Source organism: Typopeltis vanoorti, chromosome 9, assembly GCF_054136105.1.
Source record: "Typopeltis vanoorti isolate ZY-2024b chromosome 9, IOZ_Tvanoo_1.0, whole genome shotgun sequence".
In the NCBI taxonomy this organism is placed as follows: Eukaryota; Metazoa; Arthropoda; class Arachnida; order Uropygi; family Thelyphonidae; genus Typopeltis; species Typopeltis vanoorti.
The window spans coordinates 115,480,554-115,504,899 of NC_143557.1; the positions used below are offsets into that span (position 1 = coordinate 115,480,554).

At 35.3% G+C, this 24,346-nt stretch overlaps 1 protein-coding gene across 1 annotated transcript in view; it reads left to right on the forward strand.

Moving 5' to 3' along the window:
- Positions 1 to 24,346, forward strand: part of LOC150103443 (importin-4-like) — a 321,740-nt gene that overhangs the window by 61,211 nt on the left and 236,183 nt on the right. Inside the window, exons 4-6 of the mRNA XM_090397560.1 lie at positions 3,948 to 3,989; positions 15,775 to 15,907; positions 23,556 to 23,692. Of these exons, the coding sequence (XP_090253686.1) occupies positions 3,948 to 3,989; positions 15,775 to 15,907; positions 23,556 to 23,692 (312 nt within the window). The remainder of the gene's footprint in view (positions 1 to 3,947; positions 3,990 to 15,774; positions 15,908 to 23,555; positions 23,693 to 24,346) is intronic.

Sequence of the window (24,346 nt, forward strand, 5' to 3'; positions counted from 1 at the left end):
TGGCATTGATTTTGCTCTTTTAAGATTTTTGCCTGGTCTCTGAAGAGAATCAACCAGTTTGAAAGAACTGGTTGATAGGTCAGCGAAACCTTAACCGAAATGCTCTAATAAAAGTCAGCTATATGGATTCTTGGGCACAGTTTGCCTACAGTATTTAACAGACACAATTAAAAGAAACACACGTATTAACCACAGTGAAAATTATTTAATTGTAAATATTTCATCCTAAGTATCTTAGGACATCATCAGTACAGTAGTTTAAAACAAAGATAGGAATAACATACAGTTAAGGCACATGATTACAATAGAATTTCATTAAACATGCGTAACGTGTTACAGAAATAAAATAAAATAATAAATAAAATAAAAATAAATTATTTAACACAATTTTGTATGACAATTTCCTATACTTTAGGAATAGTAAGAATGTCGTTATGGTTTAAGTTTGGTCTGTGTAGTGTAGTAGGGCTTCAGAACTTTCTTTGTATAAACATTCATATTTATATAAAGATCTATGTAAAAGTTTAGACTTTTCCCGTCGTAAAAGAAAACTTGCTGATAAAGAATTAGAAGTTTACGCTAATATGAGTGATGATGAATTTAATGAATTCATAATCGCAAATGGAAAGATAAGAGGGAAGTTCTTTCCATTTCAAATATGCACAAATTTTAAATAGTTGAAGCAAAAAATCGGAATGGTAAAATTCAATTAAAACCAAATATCATTAGGGACTATAATTTGGGTATGTCAGGCATCATTTTTTCTGATCAAATGCTTTCTTACTATTCCCCCTTATGAAAGACAATTAGATGGCCAAAGAAATTGGCAATACGCATTTTTCATATATACATTCAAAATGCGCATAAATTTTATAATATAATTACTGGAAACACAATGACTGCATTAAAATTTAGAGATCAATTTATCTCAGTTTTTGTTGGAATGGATGAGCTTACAGCATCACAGATTATCAGCAGGATTCGGGATCATTATTTGGAAATTTTACCACCTACAGAAAAAAATATTCGCCGACAAAGCCATGCCAACTATGTACATGAAACAAACAACGACGCGAAACACGTTATTATTGTCCTGTTTGCCAGGAAAAACCACCATTGTGGGCGGAAAATTGTTTTAAAGTGTATCATTTGTAATTTGAATAAATTGGTTTTTATTTTATTGATTTTTATCTGTTTTAAATTGATTTACAAATTACGTGTTATACTATGGATTAGCTCACACTTAGCATAGGAGGGTAGTAATCGACATACGAGTATATTCGTAGTTGGCTTCTGAAGCACATACATAATATACTATATTTTAGTTGAAATTATTTCCCTTCTATCAAGCCCCCAGACATGCTCTCCGCTTTATTCAGAATCCAAGGGTCCAAATTAAGGTAATTATTCTAAGGGTTAACTCGTGTTTGGCATAGGAGGTCGGTAAATCGACATACATGTATACTGGTAGTTGGCTTGTGAAGCTCATATACAAACTACGAGTATGCTCATAGTTGGCAGCGAACATGTTAAAGATTCTTCAGAGGAGCATAATTTGTGTGCTCCGGAAACTAGTGACTCAATAATTCAAGATTTCTGAGATGGATGATGAGCGGAAGAATTGTGAATGTAGCGACCTGAGAATGTAGGCTTGCGAAAGACAGACGTGGCAATGGAACCGTCTTCTTTTCTTTGGATGTGTAAATCTAAATGATGAGATTCTTTTTGTAACGTAAAGTTGATGCGTTGATGAAGAAGGTTAATTTTATCTAGAAACAGTTGTAATTCATGTTCGGGATGATCCCAGACTGCAAATACGTCGTCGACATATCTTAACCAAATTTTTGGTTTGGGTTCAAAAGTGAATATTTTTTCCTCAAGGTGTTCTAGAAACAAGTTTGCTAGGTTTGGTGATATAGTTGAATTGTTCAAGTTTGTTATTGCATCAGGTTACTTCACCTGGAAAGGTCAAATTTACAAGCAAGAAGAAGGAACAGCAATGGTATCTCCTTTATCACCAAACCTAGTAAACTTGTTTCTAGAACACCTTGAGGAAAAAATATTCACTTTTGAACCCAAACCAAAAATTTGGTTCAGATATGTCGACGACGTATTTGCAGTCTGGGATCATCCCGAACATGAATTACAACTGTTTCTAGATAAAATTAACCTTCTTCATCAACGCATCAACTTTACTTTAAAAATAAAATCTCCACACGGTATCTCCTTTTTGGATTTACACATCCAAAGAAAAGAAGACGGTTCCATCACCATGTCTGTCTTTCACAAGCCTACATTCTCAGGTTGTTACATTCACAATTCTTCTGCTCATCATCCATCTCAGAAATCTGGAATTATTAAATCACTAGTTTCCAGAGCACACAAATTCTGCTTCTCTGAAGAATCTTTACACCAGGAATTAGAAGTAATCAAAAATACAGCCATCTTAAATGGATATAATCCTAAAACAACTCAAAAAATCATCAGTCACTTCTCCACACATCAAACTAGACAGTAAGAAATCCATAGGATTCCCATACCTTACGTCAAAGGCATCTCCAAACGTCTTTCTAAAATTATGAAGAAATACAATTTTGCCACTACTTACAAACCTATCAACTAAATTTACAACTTGTTAGCTTCTCCTAAAGACAAACTCTCACCTTTGATGTTGCCTGGCATTTATGAGATTCCATGCTCGTGCAAATTGTCTTACTTTGGACAGACAGGTAGATCTGTTCAGAAATGCATCTCGGAACATCAAGACCACATTCGTCTTTTTAAACCGCAGAAATCTGGCCACTGAATTGAAAATCCAAACCATAGGATCCATTGGGAAAAGTCTAATCTTTTACATAGATCTTTATATAAACGTGAACGTTTATACAAAGAAAGTTCTGAAGCCCTACTACACAGACCAAATTTAAAATGCAACAACGTTCTTACTATTTCTAAAGTATGGGAAATTGTCATACAAAATTGTGTTAAATAATTTATTTATTTATTTATTGATTGATTGATTTTTAATTTCTGTAACACATTATGCATGTTTAATGAGATTCTATTTGGTAGAGCCTCTGCTACTAATGGCTCAGTTAAGTAAGTTTGAGCGCGGTTAGTAGTTGGAAGGGGACCAATCGTTCAATGCTGTTGGCACACTCTTCCTCGATGAGTCTTTGGACTCCATCGAGGTGTCAAATACTAATAATAATAATCATGCACCCTAACTGTATGTTATTCCTATTATTGTTTTAAACTACTGTTCTGATAATGTCCTAAGATACTTAGGATGAAATGTTTACAATTAAATAATTTTCACTGTGGTTAATACGTGTGTTTCTTTTAATTATGATCGCACCACAGGTTTTGTTATTTAAAAAAAATAATAAATAAATAAATAATAAAAAAATTTAACAGACACATTCACCTAATGCTTCTTTTGCCTGCTTGTACAATGTCTTGTAATGTTTCCAATTTATCTCACAATCTTTTCTGGTTTAGGTATTTTCTATCTTGTAATTTGTTTTTCTCTATATCTTTTATTTTTCTTTGATGTCTTTGATAGTTTTATTTTTCCAAGAACTAACTTATGATTGTTTCATGTATCTGCTGATGGTAGAACTCTTACATCAATAATTTTTTCTGGCATGATTTCTCTATTATGATAATCAGATGTGATATTTGTTTGTAATTCATTATTTGCACAAAACTACAGTAGATCCACCCTGTTTACATTGATTATTCCCTCATTAAATCTTTGGCATATACCTGGAATAGCCATATTATCAATTTTTGCATATAAATCTGCAATTATCATATATTCTGTTTTGATTATTTAATGTGTCATATGAGATTTGGGATACTGCGTGTTGTAATTTGAGTTTTGTGTAATGAGTTCCCACAATTTTATATAAAGTAATTTCTTCTACTCTTTGTTGTTCTTTTAGGTTAAAGCAAAACTTTTTGCATCTGCTTGCAGAAGAAACTGAGTAAGTACTGTCTTACAGTAATGTTTCATTACTCATCTGCTGTAGATACTCATACTGACAAAATATATATATATATATATTTATTTTAAATATTCAGTCTAGAGATAAATTATTTTCCGAATCTTTACTTATAATTGATTTGCTAACAGTAGAATGGAGTCATGTCCATTTTTGTCAACTTTACAGGAAAACAACCGAAAACTATATATATATATATACTGTTAATTTGTTGGAATTTTTTTCATTGTTTAACTACTTCAATAAATTTCTAGAGTTTAATATCTTTATAATTCATCTCTCTCAAAATCTGTGATAGTGTTTAAATTTAATCAGATTTAATCTCAATAAAGCCATTAAAAAGAAAAAAGAATATATCCTATCCCCATTCTGCAGTTAGTGATCCAATTATAGCAATGCTTCTAACAAATTTCTTCACACTATCCTGTCAATGAATTAAGATAATATTTATAGTATCAGATTTTTAGGAAATAAGATAAGAAATTAGCAGAGTAATACAAATAAAGATGATTATTTTTATTCTGAGTTTTTGTTTCAAACGACATGATTTTTAAAATGTCCCTCTGTACACTCTGGTGTCCTGCACCAGGGAGAAAACATCACTATCAACAATAACATAGTCAATCAGACTTTTCTTATTCCTTGCCTCTTCTCTCCATGTGAATTTGTGCACATTTTTATGTTGGAATATGGTGTTAGTAATAACCAGTCCATGTCCTGTGCAGAAATCCAAAAGGTATTTGCCATTATTATTAGCTTTGCTCTTTTCTATGTTGCAAATTTTCCCAAAACATTTTTGTATGTCTGATAATCACTTCCTACTCTGCTATTTAGATCCCCAACAAGGACCAACTTTTCCTTTTTCATTGTGTCAGTAGCTTTCTCTAGAGCCTCGTTTCGAAAAATTTCAAAAAATTCCTCCACTTCTACCTTAGTAGAGCCTTCTGTGGGACCACAGGCACAAATAAGTCTCATTGTCCAATTCCCCATTCTGATATTAGCCCACATCACTCTACTTGAGACTGCCTGCTATTCAAGAAGATTACCTCGTATTTTGTTTTGAATACTATGGTTACTCCTTCTCCTTGATTGTTATTGCCTGAATATAACATTTTGTATTTATTGCTCAGAAAGATCTCACCAGTTTTTGTCTTTTTTGTTTCAGTCACCCCTATTATGTCGATCTGGTACTTATCTAATTCCTCAGCGATCTCCATTTCTTTGCAATTCAGTCTTCTTATGTTGATAGTACCGATCTTTAACTCTGATGATGTTGAGGTGGGGGTGTGCTTTCAGATTTGTTTTAAAACTTTATTCATTTAATTTTATTGAAAAGTAACAATTTTTTTACTTTTTTTTCATCAGAATTATCGTCACTATTAGACAATATTCGGGAACATTTGCAAACTGGTGAGAAATCACTTTCATCACCAGAAGAAATAGTCAGCGCATTAGATCTATGGTAAAGGCAATTGTTCTTCACAAACAGAATTAGCTTCACCCTTGTTCTGTGCTGATTTTTTTCTTCTGACAACATAATTGTCAGTCTTTAATTTAGTCTTTAACGATACGTTTCATATATTTGAATATGGCGCCAATGCGACGTAAGATAATGGCGTCCAAAAATACGACGCCATTGTTCAAAAACTGTAGTGTGAGAGAGTTTGTCCGGTGTGATGTGTGTGGAATGTATGCATTCCCGAATGAGTCTGGAGTATGGGTTGAAAGTGATAGTGGTGGGAGAATGTGTAGAAAGTGTATGCAAAGTGAGGAGTCGAAGTATGTGTCAGGTTGTGCGACAGTTATGGTTGAAGAAAGCCAGAATGCGAGTGAAAATAGTGGCTCGATAGGGAATTGCGGTGTACAAGATGGCAATGTGAGCGGTGATCTAAGAAAGAGTGAGAGCAATTATACAGAAAGAGAAAATGGTTTGAATGATAAAAAAAATGAGGAATTATTTGTAGGAAGTGAGATCGCTAGGCTGCGCGCAGTGATACAAGATGCGCAGCGGCAATTAGAGCACCTGCAAAACTCTTTCCAGAGTGATTTGGCTAACGGAAATAAACAGCGTGGGCGAGTTTCCGAAATGAAGGAGAGAGTATTGTATGGTGACTCGTTATTAAGAGGAGTAATAGATGGGAGTGTAACTAAATCGTACTTGCCGGGTGCGAAATTTAAGGATGTAAGTGAGAGCATTAGAGTGCAAAAACAGAGGGTGAAAGAAATAACAATTGTGGCTGGTACGAATGAATTGAAAGGTGATAAATTTTTTATGAGAGAGGACTTGAAAGTATTGTTAAAGGTAGCGAAAGAAAAGAGTGACAGAGTTAGAATGGTGAGTCTCTTACCGCGGTATGACAGAGAGGAGTTTAGAAGGAGGGCCATAATCGCAAATGATATTATGCGCAGGTTATGCGGACGGTGTGGTGTGGAATTTGTGGACGTGTGGAATGAGTTTGATGGGCGAAAGGACTTATACAAGATAGATGGACTGCATTTGAATGGACTTGGTGTGCGGAGACTGGAAAAAGTGTTGCTGAATGAAGTGAAAATGGATGTGCAGAACCAGGGAAACTAGAACTACCAAGGAGGGGGGGGGGGAGTGGATATCCAGACATCAGTGAGACAGTTGAGTGTAAAAATGTATATAATGTACCTGAGCCAGCAATAAGGAGAAAAAATGGGAATGGGATATTTAGAATAACGCATCAAGATAGGGGTGGGACAAAGGGAACACTGCAATTCATGTATACTAATGCCAGGAGTATTAGGAACAAGAAGGAAGAATTTTTGGCCTTGATTGGCTCTTCCTACCGATCAGCATATCAGGAGTCGTTGTCAAGGTCTTGGAGAAAGTAGTCAAGGGAAAAATACAGGAATGGATTGATGAAAATGAGATACTGTACAGAGGACAGCATGGCTTTGTGAAGGGTAGATCATGCCTCAGTAACTTGCTCAAGTTTTATAACAAGGTGACGGCTGAACTGGATAAGGGAAATGGGTTTACAGTGATACTGCTGGACCTGGCAAAGGCGTTTGACAGGATACCACATGGAATTCTAATCCGTAAACTACAACATATGGGAATGGATATAGGGTTGGTGAGATGGATAGCTGGGTGGTTGATGGAGAGATATCAAAGAGTAGTTTATTCAGGAGTAGAGTCCAAAAAACGGCCTGTGACTAGTGGTGTGCCACAGGGTTCTGTTCTTGGACCACTGCTGTTTAATCTGTTCATTAACGATATAGGGAATGGTCTAAGTGGGACAGTTCATTTGTTCGCTGATGATGCAAAGTTGGGTAGGGCGATAGTGAATGCAGAAGATGTCAAAGTCTTGCAAGATGACTTAGATAGATTGGAGTTCTGGACTAAGGAGAATGGATGTCAATTTAATGTGACAAAATGTAAGGTTATGCATTTCGGAGTGAAAAGATTAGCAGCAGTATACCACATTGGTGGAACTGTACTCCAAGAGATTGATGAGGCCAGGGACTTGGGAGTGTTGGTGGATAGGGAGATGAAGTTTAGGGGGCACATTGCGAAAGTAGCTAAATCAGCTCATCAACTCACTTGGTTGTTGAAAAATACCTTGACGAGCAGAGAAAAACAAGTTATTGTACCTCTGTACCGAGCCCTGATAAGACCTCATCTCGACTACTGTGCCCAGATTTGGTCACCTCGGTTCCTTCTTGATGGGGAGGAGGTTGAGAGGATCCAGAGGCGAGTGACTAAGATGATAGCAGGTCTATGGAATGAACCATATGAGAACAGGTTGAAGATTTGTGGGTTGCAGAAACTAGTTGATAGGCGAAAAAGGGGAGATATGATTGAGACATTCAAATTGCTAAAAGGATTCTATAGGATTAATTCAGATGATATTTTTGAGATCAGGACTGGTGGTGGGAGAACTAGGGGACACCCATGGAAGCTGGGCAAGAGCGTGGTTAGCAGGGGTGTTAGAGCTGGGTTCTTTACTTTTAGAGTGGTAAATGAGTGGAATAAGCTGCCAGAGTCTGCTGTGGGTGCTATGACAGTGAGCGAGTTCAAGGCAAGGTATGATAGATACTGTGAGAATGTTGTGAACAGCTGTGTGAACATGATGTTTAGGGCCTCCCTCGATGAGTCTAAGGACTCCTGGAGTAGCCCGTGGTAATAATAATAATAATAATAATCAGTAATTAAACTTTGCAATGATAATTTGACTAATTTTTTATACAGCTTGCGATATCCAGACATACAGTACTTCAGCTCATGTTGGAATTTAAAGGCTCCTTCAGAATTTGTGTCATTAACGTCAGTTACTGTTAATGATTCATTTTCTAGTTTATCCAATATAAATTGAAAAGTGTGCTTAACGCAATTATTTTTACAAGTAGCAAATATGCCTTGATCTAATGGCTAAATAATGCTTGTTGTATTGGGTGGAAAAAACACTACCTGCACATTTGGATATTCTAAATGCAGATGACTTTGTGCATTGTCAACAATTAATAAAACTTTAAAATCGAGAGCTTTTTGCTTCATACATGTTTCCACTTCTGGGTACAAAGCAATTATTGAATCATGCAGTAAATACAGCAGTTATTACCCAGGCCTTTTTATTACCCATCCAGTGTACTGGCAGCTGTTTTAGATCTTTGCCTTTTAGAGCACATGGTCTTAGAGATCGATTACTAGGAGGGGTTTTAACATTCGATCCCCTGATGTTGTAACAACAAGTAACGTTACTTAATCTTTGCTTGCTTTAAACCCACTTACTTTTTTCTCAGGCTTTGCAATGTAAATTCAACTAGGCATTTTCTTCCAAAACAATCCTGTTTCAGTATTAAACACTTGATTGGGACAATATCCACCATCTTCAATAATTTTGGCTAACTTCTCTTGAAAATCTTTGGCTTCTTCTTCATCTGCTGCTGCTGCTGCAACCTCACCTGTAATCTTCATGTTGTGAAGCGCATTCCTTTTTAAAAACCCGGTTAGCCATTCTTTGCTAGCTGAAAATTCTTTATCAGCCTGAGAAGCGGAAGTAGATGGCTCCAATTGCTTCATCTGTTCATAAAACCAAAGAGCTTTTTGTTTAATTAAATAACCACTTATAGGAATTCTTCTTTGAGTTAATTCTTCAATTCAAATTACGAGCACTAATTCGTTTTTTGTAAAAAAGCATCTCTTGATCAATGATAATGTGACACTTAGTTTTATGCCAGAAATGACAGATTTTCTTATTGTGACTTCATTCTTTTTAATTGCTCTTATAGTAGATTCGCCTAAATTAAAATGTTTACCAATCGTCTTAGATCTCTCTCCTTTTGCTAAGTGATCTAAAATTGCAATTTTCATTTCTAAAGAAAAACAATTTCTTTGGTGTTTTTTGGGTTTTTTTTTTTTTCCCATCAGGCCAAATGTCAAAGTTCATTTCAGCATTGCAATTATCTTGAGTTGTGTTTGGAATCTATTTGCTGTATGCTATATTTAGCTATATGACCCCTGAACTTCAATTTCCTATCTACTAACAGTCCATGGCTAATAATCTTTAAAATAAAAATTAGCAAAATTCAGGCTTACGATGATGAAAAGACAAACACTTACTCACGTGCAAAATTAAACTTCACAGACATTCACTGCTGTTACTCACGTTATGCCAGAATGTGCTGCAACACACTGTTTATTATATACAACTACATAACTTCAAAACTGCATAAAAAGAGACCTGAGGTTTTTTTTATAAAGCCTTACTTTATTAAAAAAAAACAAAAAAACTTGTTGGTCTTAAACAGTGATGGTTTAATATATTATTATTATTAAGGGAGACCTCAAGGGAAGCTACATGCTATGCTCACTAGCTGGCATACTTGTTCTTCAATTCATTCACACTGCTTGTACACACAACATCCAGTGGCATTCCAGTCGCACACCACTCTATGGGAGAAAAATCTAGAGAGATCTTTCTCTGTGAGAGAAAGATCTTGCCTCTTATCAGTGGCCTTCATTCTCAGCTTCCAAAGCTGAGAATGAAGCATAATCCCACCAGTATAATACAACATTGGATATCTAATTATGCAAAAGTACATGACTTTACATTTACTTATATTGAACTGATATAATTTTCCCATGCCCACAATTCTAGTCTATTCAAATTGTTCTGCAATTACTGCATATCAGCAGCATTTCTGATTATCTACCTATCTTTGCATTATCAGCATCATTCCCCCCCCCCCTCCCAATTAGAACTTTAGTTTTTGTGTTGTACGTTACAATTGTTCAGACTAGTTCCATTGTTATACTGGAATGTTGTCGTTTCACGTACTGTGACAAACTGTTTTTTGCTCTGAAGATGCTAGATAGAATACCAGCGAAATATCAGCAATAAGTTAATAAATAGTTATTTTCTTATCAGTCTGTGTTCTTATCTATACCATTAAAATTAATTGACATTAAAGGTTGTGCACTACCACTCATAGGTATTCAAACCCAGCCTACTATTTTTAACAAAACCTCTTCTGGCTGCCACAACTACTATCCACCCATTCCAGCTACGCTACATTATACAACTCCTTTCATCACAAAGGTACCACTGGTGTGTTTGTCAGATCTGACACCCCATGCCAGAGAATATCAAACCTGGAATTGCTTATTTTATTGCATTTATTTGTTGTCTTTATTGCTGTCTAAACTTTTATAATTCCTCAGATTTCTTTGTATAATTATCAGATGTGATGGCATTGATGTGAGAATAGATATAGATGAATTATAGGGGCTTAGAATATTGCACCTTAATACAAATATAGCAATGGGATATCATCCCAGCATATTATGAGAATGTGCAAGTTGATTAGTAACATCCCTCTGACCAAACTGTTTGTCTCAGCTGTGAAGGTGCCAAGAAAGTGGAAAGAGGACAAAATAGTTCCTTGTATAAAGAAGGCTCCAAGACAGAAGTAGCAAATTACTATCTCAAGAGTGATGTTTAAGGTATTGGTAAAAAAGCAGAATTCAGGAATGTGTAAGCAAGGATATGATGCTTGTTTGGTTGGGGAGGGAGGGATATAGGGGCAGAGTGGTTTTGTGAAAGTAGGTCTTACCTTTGTAATTTGCTCACTTTTCATAATTGATTTGTAGAATAAGGTGGAGTTTCAGATATAATAGAGTTAGATAAAGGAGATGTCTATGTAATGAGACTGCTTATACTTTGCAAAGGCATTCAACAGAATACCACATAAAACTCTTACATAAATTGGGATATATGGGGTTGAATATGAAGTTGGTGGCATGGATAAGAGGGTCGCTGGACAGATATCAGAGTAGTATACGGGGGACTTGAATCTAGGAGAAGATATGTGGTAGTGGTACTGCAGGGTTCTGTACTTGGGCTGCTGCTGTTGCACATCAGTGATATAGGAAATCATTTTTAAGGGAACAAATCCAGTTATTTGTCAATGTAAAATATGAAAATCCCCAGGATGACTTGCATAGACTGGCAGTATAGCAAAAAAACAATTACTTTTCCCAGCATCTTCCAGTACAGTCATACACTTTGGGAAAAAAAGAGTTCCTTAGTCCTCTCCACCTGACACCGGATCTTTGCTTAACCATTTCTCCTTCCAGGCACACTATTAAGGTTTTTGCTTATTATGGTAATTCAGATCACATCATCCATGTTTCATGTCTAGCAGAATGCCCTCCTCTCAGCCATTCACAACCTCTCATGTACATTGGTACTACAACAGTGCAAGGTGGAAAGATCTCAGAGATTTTGATTCTTTCTTTCCATGGTCAGACTACTGTTTCCATTCTTGAGATCCAGATGCTAGTTTTGATCTTTTCCCAAAATTAACTGTGTTGGAATAAAATCCTTCATTTCCCGTTCTGTTCAAAATTTTCAGGCAGTGGTTCTCCAATAAGAGTTCTACACTCCAATAAGTGTAGGGTATTCTGAGAAAAAAAAAATATCATAAGCAACTTGTGACAGAAAACTACAGCTACATTGCAGCCTGCAATACTTGCAAAACCATTATTAACATGTCTAAGTCTGACTTTGAAAGGGCTAAAAGTAAAAAAACTTGCTGTCTATACCAATGGCTGTTGTACTTTTTTGTCCCTTTGCAAAAGCTGTTAGGTGCAACTTTTGTCCATTTATGCTTCTTCCTCTTGCTCACCCCAACGATTTGTATTGTGGCATCACCATCTAAAGATAAAGCTGACCTCATGGCATCATTCTTCTCATTCACTTCCTGCATAGATGACCTTTGCAAATTGCTTTCTTCTTACCTGGAGCATTGTATCGCATGCCTCCTGTGAGCTGCTAATAGAATCCCAATTGTGCTCAAGAGGTGTTCTGAACTTACACAGTTCTTTATCATCTATATGCTATATTATACTCAGCTGGCATCCACTGTACAGCTAAAAAGAAAACCAATATACAGCCAATTCAAAAAAAAAAAAAAAAAAAGTATATACAATCAAACTGACCTATTCTCACATTTCATTGTTGTTTAAAGTAATGAATTGGTGGTCATCAACAGTCAGTTTCCAATTTCAGCCTCTGGAGAGCTGTCAACTAATCAGATATGAATTTCCAATAACAATCCACAGCAGACCTCCCTACCTACCTCTAGATGCGTGCCATGGAAAGGTTTAGAGAAACCTATGCTGTTGCATTTGACACACCAAGGAATTTCATTAGGTTTGACATTTAGGGCTCTCAGCATATTGCCATCTTATGGTCTGCCTTCTTTTTTGTAACTGAATAGTTATAAATGTCGGCCTGGTTGGCCGAGTGGTCAGTGTATCTGCTCTCCAGCCAAAAGGCTGTGGGTTCGAATCCCGCCATGGGCATGGATGTTTGTGATTGCCTGTAAAAATACTGAAGGTGGTGGTGGGCAGTAGAGTGTTGATGGATGACGGGTTGGGTGAAGTTGAGTGTTGGAAACGGAGAGTTGTAGAGTAGGTGCCCTCCCTCGATGAGTCTTGACTCTCTGGAGGTGTCAAATAATAATAACAATAGGGTTTGAAGTCATTGAACTCAAACCCTGTTCAGCTTTGCTGATGATAGCACCTTCAACTCATCCTTCTCTGCAATAAACCCTGCAGTGTCAAACATCCCAAGTTTCAAATTATCTAAAATAACCGCTCTCAACACTAGCCTCCACACATACTTCATTGGGGGGTTATAGCAGCCTAGTCACCTTCAGTGCTTCCAAAACATTTGTCTTTTTTCTTGCAAAAAAGATTTTAGTTTTTCTCCTAATTCATTAGTCAACACCACTCTTTTTTGGACTGACTCTTAATCCTAACCTGTCCTGTCATGATCACATCACTTCTGTAACATTTTTAGCTCCCAAAAACTTAGTATCCTTTTTTGCTCGAGATGTTACTTTTCATTTGTCCAATTATACAAATCTCAGCCACGGAATACTGCTCTCACATTTGGAGTGCACCTAAAACCTTTCTAAAAATTCTTGATGCTATTTTTAGAAGAGTGGTTTGGTTAATTCATAGCCCTCTCTCTCTCTCTCATAGACTTTCTTCTGCCACTATCTCATAGGTAGTCAGCATCTGCATTCTCATCTACAGATATTTTCATGGGCATTGTTCAGCAGAACAAGCATCTATTTTGTTCTCCATTTCTGCTAAATCTGGCAAGTTGAGTAACAGCCAACCGTCCAACATTCTTTTACAGTTAAACTTCTGACTCACTTAATGGCTTACTTCCATGAAGTATTCCCAAAAGCAATCCCCAACTGTATAAGAGGAATATCAACAGATTACTTTTCTTGTGACCCCAGCCTATGTACAGCATTTATTTGCTATATGTCATGCAGTCTCTTGTGTGAAAGTGAGCAACAAAGCATCACTTCTGGAAATTGTATGAGGTAGTTAACAAGATTGTGAAGATAAGTTTTTTTTCCTAAACCTAAGAGATGACATCCACTTCTGGTGGATGTCATCTCTTTAGGAGAGCTGATGAAAGGGTTGCCAGAAGTGGATGTCGGTGCTTTATCAGTGAATGAGTTCAAAAAGAAACTCATCATCAATCCTGTACACGATATTATGATAGTACTGCATGAAAGAGCTACACTATTACCAACTTCCAGTCAACAATTTTCTTTCAAATTAATCTGTATCTGTCAAAACTCCAACATTATCAGATCTTATATTTCTGTCTTATACCACACTTTTTACTGAATTAATCCACCTATATCTTGGTCTTTCTGTGGGGTTTTTTACTGCCAACCCAGCAAAGAACTCCTAATCTTTCCTCTCTGTTCTGTTTGCATTTTGTTTGAATGCTATCAATGGCAAGTTCTTTTTTAATATTGTATTTTTAATATGATATTGATGTCATTTGTTCACTCCCTGAATCTTTCTCAGAACTCTCATATCTGTGGTCTCTAGTCTTTCATTAAGTGTTTTATTTCTAACCCAGCTCTCAGATTTATAAGTTAAAACTGGTTTGAAGGCTGGCTTTTATACAGCTAATTTAGTGTTTTTGGCTAATTTCTTTCTTATTCCCTATAAATTTATTCAGTTGACCTTCCTACCATACCAGCTTTATTAATTCTCTTATCTATTTCCATATTTAATTTTCCATCTTCACTAAAAAGTGTGCCTAAATAGCTGAAAATTTTTATTTGTTCTATATTTTCAATTCAGGTTACAGTTGATGTTTTCAGTGTTTCTGCCTATTTTCATTGTCCTTTAATTGTCTTTTTATTGTTGATTTTTGTGCCAAATTTATTACAACAGTTATTCTTGGAATGTTGCAGATTGTATTTCTACTGCAATCTCTTGTATACTGGATTCATTTAGAAGTATAACATACAAGTATATAACATCATCTGCATAAGGAAAAGAGTTAAGATTTGATAGTTTTGATATCAGATTTATTACTATTTTCCTTCATATTGTGATCCATATTGGAGATAATGTGCGCCCTTGTTGCCTACCTGATTTAACATCAAACCATCTTCCTGTAATCCCTTCAATTCTAACTGCTGACTTATGGCTCAAAAAATAGACTGTCCATTGTTCAATATAACATCCCATATGGATTGATATACTTAAATTTCTTTATTGTTAAATGTAAAGAAATGTAACTTGTTTGTTTCTATACCTATGCACTTATCAGGAAAATACAACTGTATTTGTAATATCTGTTGTCCCCTCATAACTTTGTCTTATGTAGAATCCTTAAGAACTTTTTTGCTTTCTGTCCAGAAGTTACTCTATCTTATATGTAGACTGTTTAGGGTCTGTGACAGAATAGACTTTTGCCTTTCTTGTTTATCAATTTTATCAAGCTGTTTACTTTTGCTTAGATTTTGCATTTTTATTCTTTTAAAACCCTAACAACAGTACCCATTATCCTTGTCCATTATGTTCCAGCATTTTCTATATCCTAAGCAATATAATACTTATTTCTAAAACTAGTTGAACATTTACCATCTAAGTTATATATTTCTGCCATATACCTTAAAGAAACACGAAATCATCTTTCTTTTCTTACTCAGGGGAACCAGTGATAACTTTGCTTTTCCCTGTTTCGAAATCACTTTCATTTGGCATATTTAACCCATTTGTTGTTTCTTCTTTTCCTTTATGATTCTTTTCTGTTCTTTGTCATTTGTTTTATTTAAATATTTGGAAATTTTCTCTTGGATATCATTCTCAAGCAAGATCTGTGAAAATGATATTCACTTATTTCAGACAAGACTGTGTTTGTTTTTTGTACTACAGCATTTTAAAAGATTGCTTCTCTATTTCTAGGAAACCAGTCAGAGCTGCTATTGTCCAGCTAATTTCAACAGTAGCCAAACATGAATTTCCACATAATCATTGGCCAGAACTTTTACAGCTTCTCAATCAGTACACACACAGTAGCAATGTGACTGAAAAAGAGGTAACTTTTTTTCTTTATTTAGATTATTTCACCAAGTCTTAGAAGTGATATTAAAAATCTAAATATAAGTTAGTCATTTGAGAACATGCAAAATACAGAGTTTGCTGTACATTATAATTGTCTTCTTGATAGTAAGTCTGTTTTTTGTAGAAATAGTTGGCTATATGTTTATACCCATCAGAACTTATATTTTTGTTATGCATATTCGATGTAGAGCCTCCATAGCTTAAATGAGGCAGGATCAGAATATATCTGTAGAGTTTGAAGAACAAATAGGATGCGAGTCAAATTGATGTGCTACCTTATTAAGCAAGAGATCCATAAGAAGATGATGTGGAAGGAATACTGAGGGAATAAAAGTGAGAAGAGTTATGAAATACATACAGTGCAGGTTAGAAAAGTAGCAAGTATTCTTTGAAAGCTAAATTGGAGTATGTAAAGAAATTGGCTATTCAGGCTAAAAGCTATCCAGAAGAGTTTTATTGTTATGCTGCTAGTAAAAGAGAATGAATGTGGAAGAATAACTTTACTGAATGTAGACGAAATTGTAGTGTTAGAAGCTAATCGGATTGTTCAGTTAATGAGTGCTCACTTTGCTAAGATAGATGTAGTACAGTGCACATTGCTTGAGAATGAGATTGAATAGCTGTTGCATAATCTAGATAAGAATTTGGCAATAGGGACAGATGAAATATCAGCATGTATGCATGTTCAGCCGAACTGGCTAGGGCTTTGACATATTTGTATAACTTGAGTGTCATCTCATAAAAGATACCACAGGAATGAAAAGAGGTGGTGCAAAAGCCAATGTGTCTAATTACACACCTATCAGTATCTCTGGTGTTCATGGTGAAGATTTTAGAGAAATTGGTAAGAACTCGCATACAGACAAGCTATGTTGTGCAAGTAACATCAGTTTACTGAAGGGAGATCATGGTTTAACAATTTGCTCATTTATAACAATGTTATGGCCAAGTTGGATAAAGGGAATAGATACAGTATGATACTGTTGTTACTGTTGTTTTGCTAAGGCATTTGATAGAATATCACATGAAAAGCTGTTGCATAAACTGGAGAATGTAAACTCTTGATTTAGATAAGTGGATGATTGGCAGACAGGTATCTGCCAGGTTTAAGGTAACCCCCCCCCCCCCCAGGGTTAAGTCCTTGGATCACTGTTGTTCAATCTATACATTAATGACATTAGGGAGGATCTAACAGATGTGCAATTATTTGCTGATGATGCAAAGATTGGCAGGGCAATCAGAGGTGTTACTGATATCCAGTAGTACATTATCATGGTTTAAAAACCATGATAAAGATTTTTAAACCATGCTAATGTACTACTGGATGCATATACTGTAACTGCATAAACAGCAAGGTATGATTAACAGTTGAGTTAAATCCAACTTACGTAAAATTTGAGTTATGTAAAGTTTGTAGAGCATAACTCTTAGGGATTGCCTGTATTTATAAAAATATAAGCAAAATTAAAAAAATCCTTGGCCCATTCATGGCTAAGGATTTTTCACTACAGGTTTACAACCTTTTGTGGGTGGAAGTCAAGTCACATTAAAAAAAGAACACTTTTCTACATGGCCAGATAGCATAGTGTTGGTCCAGTTTTAGTATAGGTAACTTAATGTCTGACCAGTATATGGAACTCCATCTCTGCGAAAATTCTGTAAATTATTAGAGGTGGACAAGATGAAATATTTAGTTGGGTATTATTGCAGACCTATAATATGGAGGAAGTGAGAAGGAAATAGCTAAATTAGCTTGGTAAATAAGAAAAGGGTCATCATTATGGATGCTTTTAATTATGATAATACAGACTATAACAACAAGGATGGCAAGTGGGGGCAAAGAGGAAGATTTGAGCAACAACTGCCACACCAGGATCAGAGATCTTGGATTTGATCATTGAAGCAGATGGTGTTAATATAAATGAGATGTTAAATCTTCTTCCATTTGATGAAAATGTTATCATAATCACTCAGGTTTGTAGCTGTAATATGGAATGAGAAATTGGATGGACAAGAGATTAGTACTGCTTGGACCCTTCCCAGAAACTGTCTGGCAGAGGATTGTCTGAATGTATTCCAAGGATCAGGAGGTTAAATATAGTAGGTATGAAGTGGATGAATGAAAAGGTGAGATTTGCAGTCTAGAAAAAAACAGGAAGCAATTCAAGATGAGTGGCAGTAATCAACATAAAGAGTAAAAAGAGCAGGCAAGAAAGGTGACACTATTGGTATGAGTAGCAATTAGCTAATGAGGCAAAAAAAAATCCCTGGAAATTCTTTCAATTTAGGTATTGTTTCTGGGAAAATTCCCATGTTACTCCTCTAAAATAAACTATTATTTTTTATGGCTAATATAGTCTACTTTCGTTTAGGAGTGCCCCCCCCCCCTTTTTTTTTACCTCCTCCTCATTCGCCTATATTATTCTTCATATATTAGTTTTATAACACATCAGTAATGCTCTAAGATTTGAGTAAAAAGCCAATGACATTGTGTAAAAAAGGAGCGCTCCTAAATGATAGTAGGCTATATTAGTCATAAAAAATAATAGTTCTTTCAATTGTTGTCAGTAGAAGAAGGAATGATTATGGAAGGTTGATTGCTGAAAATGGTATAATGATGATTGCTGCAGAAGATATAATTCAGATATCAGCAATTTCATAAATGTGTTTCATCCTCATGTTTATTGACATCATGCAGAACTTGAATGCACCGGAAAGAGAAGGGGGGAAGCACTGGTGATAAGTGAGCAGGTGGTAAGGTGGTATATAAGGAATTGAGTAAGGTTGATGTGAATAAAGCTCTAAGGCTCACTATATCAATGTGTGTTTTGTGGGAATGTTCTTGAGGTAACAACAGTGTTGACATAGTGTTTTAGCATGAGTCTCAGATTGTGCCAGGTTCCAAAGGATTGAAAAGGGCAAAATTTGTTCACCTGCATACGAGAGCTAATAAGACTAAGACTTCGAATTATAGGTGATTGTGTGTCTGGAGTTGTGGTTAGTGGTAGAAAGATTATTCAGGGCTAAGATTCAGAATTGGGATAACAGCAGCATTCTCTTTGAAGGACAGCATAGATTTGCTAAAGGAAGATTGTGTTTTAACAGTCTACTTATTATAACAAAGTGACAACTGCATTGGACACGGTAGATGCTTACACAAGGGCCTTTGATGTTGTGGTGTTGTGCCCAAGACCACTGCTGTTTAACTTGCATGCTGATCATATGGGGAAAGTTTGAATAGTAATATGCAATCATCTGCAGATGATGCAAAGTTGAGAAGAACTATAGAGAGTACAGCAGATGTTATAGTCTTGCAAGAGGACTTGAATATAATACAATTGAATATTAAATACAAGAGGACTGGTGAATCACTGTTGCAAAATGTAAGGTTTTAAAGTTCAGGAAGCATAGGTGGAATATACAGTTAATAGGGATATCTTAGAGGAAATCTGGGGTAATGGTGGACAAGGACCTAAAATTTTGTGAACACATTACTAAAATTGTGAGGACAACACACAGGATTATGGCAGTAATGCAGAGGGCATTGGCATGTAAGAGGATGTTATTGTACCATTGTATAAGACTGATCAGACTGCATATGGATTATTGTGCATAGATTTGATCACCCTGGTTTTCAAAAGGATTTAAAAAGAGAGAGAAATTAAAAATGATCCTAAAATAATTTCTGGCTTTTGGAATGTTGAGTATGAAGACATGTTAAGGAAATGCAATTTTCCAGTAAGTATGGAGGGGGGGGGGGGATGATTGAGACCATTTTTCAAGAGGTCATTATTATTATCACATTAATGTGAATGAGGTTTTCCTGGAAGCCATATAAGAAGGATGTGAATGAGGGGAGTAGGGTTTTTTTTGTGTGGAGAATGGTAGGTGATTGGAATTCATTGCCTGAAAGTATGGTGATTTTGGAGACAGTGAATGCATTTAAGGCATGCGTTTGACAAATGGAATCTACCATGATCATTTGCACTCCATAGAGTTCTGCTGATGATAATTTTTCCCTAAATAAGCATTCTGGATGAATGACTGAACTCGGCAAGGTGGAATATTTCTCAATGGGGGGGGAGCTTTATATATTCGAAATTGTTTTAGTAGATATGTTCCCAGTAAGGTAATTGAGCTTCTACATCAAGCAACCCACCAATATGTTGTGCATCTATTCAAAAAGATGCAAATCAATTTCTGTATATGTTCACTTATGTTTTTCATTTTCAATAATGAAATTGTTATACCAGAAAAATTAACTTTTTTTTCCAGTATATATTTCTTTTCTAATTACTTATATGAATGAATAAATACAATATAGATGCTTCTATGACTGTATGCATTACTTGTTCATGAAAAAGACCCACATTCCTCATTTGAAACTGAAAGAAATTTCTTAGCCTCTTTCTCTCACACACATGCAAGACTAAATTGGTGGGGGTAGATAAATTACAAGTTTTTGCTGATTTCCCCCCCCTCTAAATTTAACAAGTAGATTTTGGATCCAGACCCTAAATACACATTTTGACAGACTTGGACAGTTGCTTCTTTAACTCCATCCACCCATCTAATTCGTGATCTTCCTGTTTCCATCAACTTTAGCAAGCATCATCATCTTCTCCAGACTGTCATTTGCTCACATAATATGTCCGAAGTAAGACAATTTTTGCTTGATGATCATAGCTTCAAGGGAGCAATCTGGCTTTATTCTATCTATAACTTATTTATTGGTTTGCTTTGCAGTCCATGGTATTCTTAGTAAGCATCTCCAAACCTATAATTCAAATGCATCTCACTCTTTCTCAGGGTCCAACTTTCACATCCATACAGTACCACAAGGAATACCATTCAAATGCATTGCTTTCATGATTCTGATTTTTGTTGCAAGGCTAATATCTTTATCTTTAACGATCTTGCTTAAATTTGTCATTGCTTTCTTTCCAAGTAATAATCTTCTTCTAACTCTTCAGTACAATAACCATCTTTATCAATTCGGGATCCTAGGAGCACAAAATTGTTAACTGTTTCCATTTTCTCCTCATCTACTTCAAAATCATTAAGATCACATGTTGCCATAACTTTTGTCTTTTTGAAGTTAAGTTTAAGATCATATTTAGCACTTTCTTCTTTAGCTTTCATAATAAGTTCCTCCAAATCTTCTCTGCATTCTGCTAGCAAGGTGGAATAATCATCAGCATACCTCAAATTATTAATATTTTTTCCACTAATTTTAATTCCAACTGAAGACTCCTCCATCCCCGCCATTCTTGAAATGTATTCACTGTACAAGTTAAACGGGTACGGAGATAAAATACATCCTTGTTGCACCCCTTTACCTATTGTGAAATACTCAGTTTCTGCAAGGTCTGTTGGCACAGTAGCTTCTTGTTCATAATAAAGATTCCTCAGAAAGATAATGAAATGCTCTGGTACTCCCATTGTTCTTAACAGATTTCACAGTTTCACATGATATACAGAGTCAAAAGCCTTGCTATAGTCAAGGAAACAAAGGTAGATATTCTTTTAATATTCCTGTGCTCTTTCTATTATCCATCTCGCATTGGCAGTTTGATCTCTTGTTCCTCTGCCTTTTCAAAATCCTGCCTGTTCATCTGGCATTTCTCTCTTCATGAATGGTTCCAGTCTTTTCTGAATGATCTTAAGTAAGACTTTATTTCACAGTTTCACATGATATACAGAGTCAAAAGCCTTGCTATAGTCAAGGAAACAAAGGTAGACATTCTTTTAATATTCCTGTGCTCTTTCTATTATCCATCTCGCATTGGCAATTTGATCTCTTGTTCCTCTGCCTTTTCGAAATCCTGCCTGTTCATCTGGCATTTCTCTCTTCATGAATGGTTCCAGTCTTTTCTGAATGATCTTAAGTAAGACTTTACTTGCATGAAAAATTAGTGCTTATAGTTCTGTAAATTTTGCACTCTCTTGCATCGCCTTTCTTCAATAAAGGTATATAAACTGATTTTTTCCATTCCCTAGGCGATGTAGTTATGATCCAAATTTGCTGACATAAAGCTGTTAAAATTTAACTGACTCTTCTCCCAGGACTTTGAGCAGCTCAATGGGTACTCAATTCCATCTCCTCCTGGTGCTTTCTTACTGGAAAATGGAAATAGTCGAGAGCAAATTAAATTGTTGGTGAAAATGAGTAATTTTACAAATATCTTCAGGTAGCTTCTTTGTTTTAACTCTCCCATTGCATGTGAAATACAGGCATTTTGACTAATTTTTCAAGTGCTATTCTGAATGAAGTATTCTGTTTAATAAAAAAAAAAAAAAATTAAAAAAAAAACTCACAATAACATTGACTTGTATTGTTAACTTTTTATAAATAGCTCTTCCTGGCATCAGTGCTGTGCCAGGAAAATTCATTATTTCAGATTTCTTACCTACACCTCACAGAGATCTTTTTGCCACTGCTAGAGATTAGGCTCTTTTTTACCCAGACCTCCAAGAAGCAGAATTGTGGTATTGTATCAGGTGATAATCATCTGCCTCAAGACTTTCAGAAATATTCATGCTGCTGCTTGCAACAAGCCAATGATCTGTTTTTCAAATTCCTTGGTTTGTTGGTGGCAAAGCAGAGATCTCATCTTTTCAGATTGACTTTTGGAAGTTTTGGAGTGTCTTTGCATTATAAAAATTACTTTGAAAGTACAGTATTACAATTATTGTCCAAACATAGCATTATATTGGTGCACTGTTGTCTGTACTAGAAAAAATGTTGTTTCCTGTTGAAGAATTCTAGTAAGCTTCAGTTTATTTTGTAATATAAATTCATTGAATTAAAGGATATTAAAAATTCAGTTTTCTTTCACTAGTTAAATATTCTGAACTTAAAAGTTTCAAATTGACCAGACAGCATACCAGAATACAGCCTTTGGCATGGGAATTGCATTACTTAAAGCATAACTGAGGAGCTTATGTTCATGTGTACATTTATTAATGCCTTTGATTAAGGCCTTATGGAAAAAGGTTTTTTGCCCTCATAAGGTTTCTGTCTAGTCTCTCATGAAACCAATAATCAGAAGCACTAATAAAAGGAAAACATATGTCCCTTGGCATGAGTGTGTATCCTTTAACTAGTGCATTTACCAAGTCAACTCCACCGGAGGTATTCCCATGAATTCTGTAATCAGTTTCAAAATATTTGGTTCTAAAATTATAATGGATTTTTAATATCCTCTCATTAAAAGGGTATTAAAAATTGCTGCTGTTTTTCTTTCTCTTTTTTTTTCTCCTCACCTTTAAGAGAATCAGATAATTAAACAGAATGTGAAGTCAAAGTTTTTATCGGTACTGAAGACTGTATCTGAATACTGCTTTCATTAGTTTACATTGTTGCTCTTATTTATAATTCTTCCAAGATTACTTTTTGGTGCGAACTATGAAAATATATTTTTTTATTTATTTATTCTTTCCTATTTTAAAATATTTTGATTATAACCTACTACAACATATCTATAAAAATGTATCCATACCTTTCTTGTAATAAATAAACTTGTATTTTTACAGATTTTTTTTTTCCACTAATTGTAGTGTTATTATTTATTAATATAAAAGTTATGAATGCTGTAATTTTTGGTTTCTTCATTTTTCAGATTGGTTTATATACTCTGAGTACTATTGTTTCCACAAGTGGAGAACACTTAAAACCCCATTTTAAATCCTTGTTATCACTCTTTGCTAAAACTCTACAAGATAACAGTAGTAAATGGGTGCCATTTTATACAATTCAGTAAGTTAATTTGTGAAATAAACAAAAATAATTTTAATGTTAATGTAGAAAAAATTATTTAAAAATTAACTAGGAATGTGTTTTTTTTCCACTGTTTTCCCTCTTTCTATGACTCATCAATACTTTCTACTACCTTTATGATATTTATCTTCTTCCTTCCCAAAAACTGTTCACACCATTTCATAACTTTTGTTTCATACCATTTCATAACTTTTTTTTTCCTCTAAAAGAATGTGTTGTTGGGGGTGCTTAAGGGTCTGTATAACTGAGAGGAGACCTCCACATAGCCTTGTGACCTAATGTCCAATCTTCACCTTCTCCTGGTGCACCCTCCCTATTAGATATCTACCTGGATACTGAATGAACGAGGATGGGCTGGCAATTTGGGATTTAGCCAACCGAAATATAAAACGATGGTATAACATGACAGAATTTCATGCCAGCTGGGAGTGTCATCCAATTAAACAAGGTCCCCACTGTTTTTGCCAGGAAACCAGAACAAACAGCGAAAAGTCAGTTAATGGAACAAATCCTAAAACACCCCCCCAACTCAAAATCACCAGAGTTCAAGATCGGTACTTTCTACACAAGAAGCCTGAATGACAAAGAAATGGAGCTGGCTGAGGAATTAGATTAGTACCAGATCAACATAAA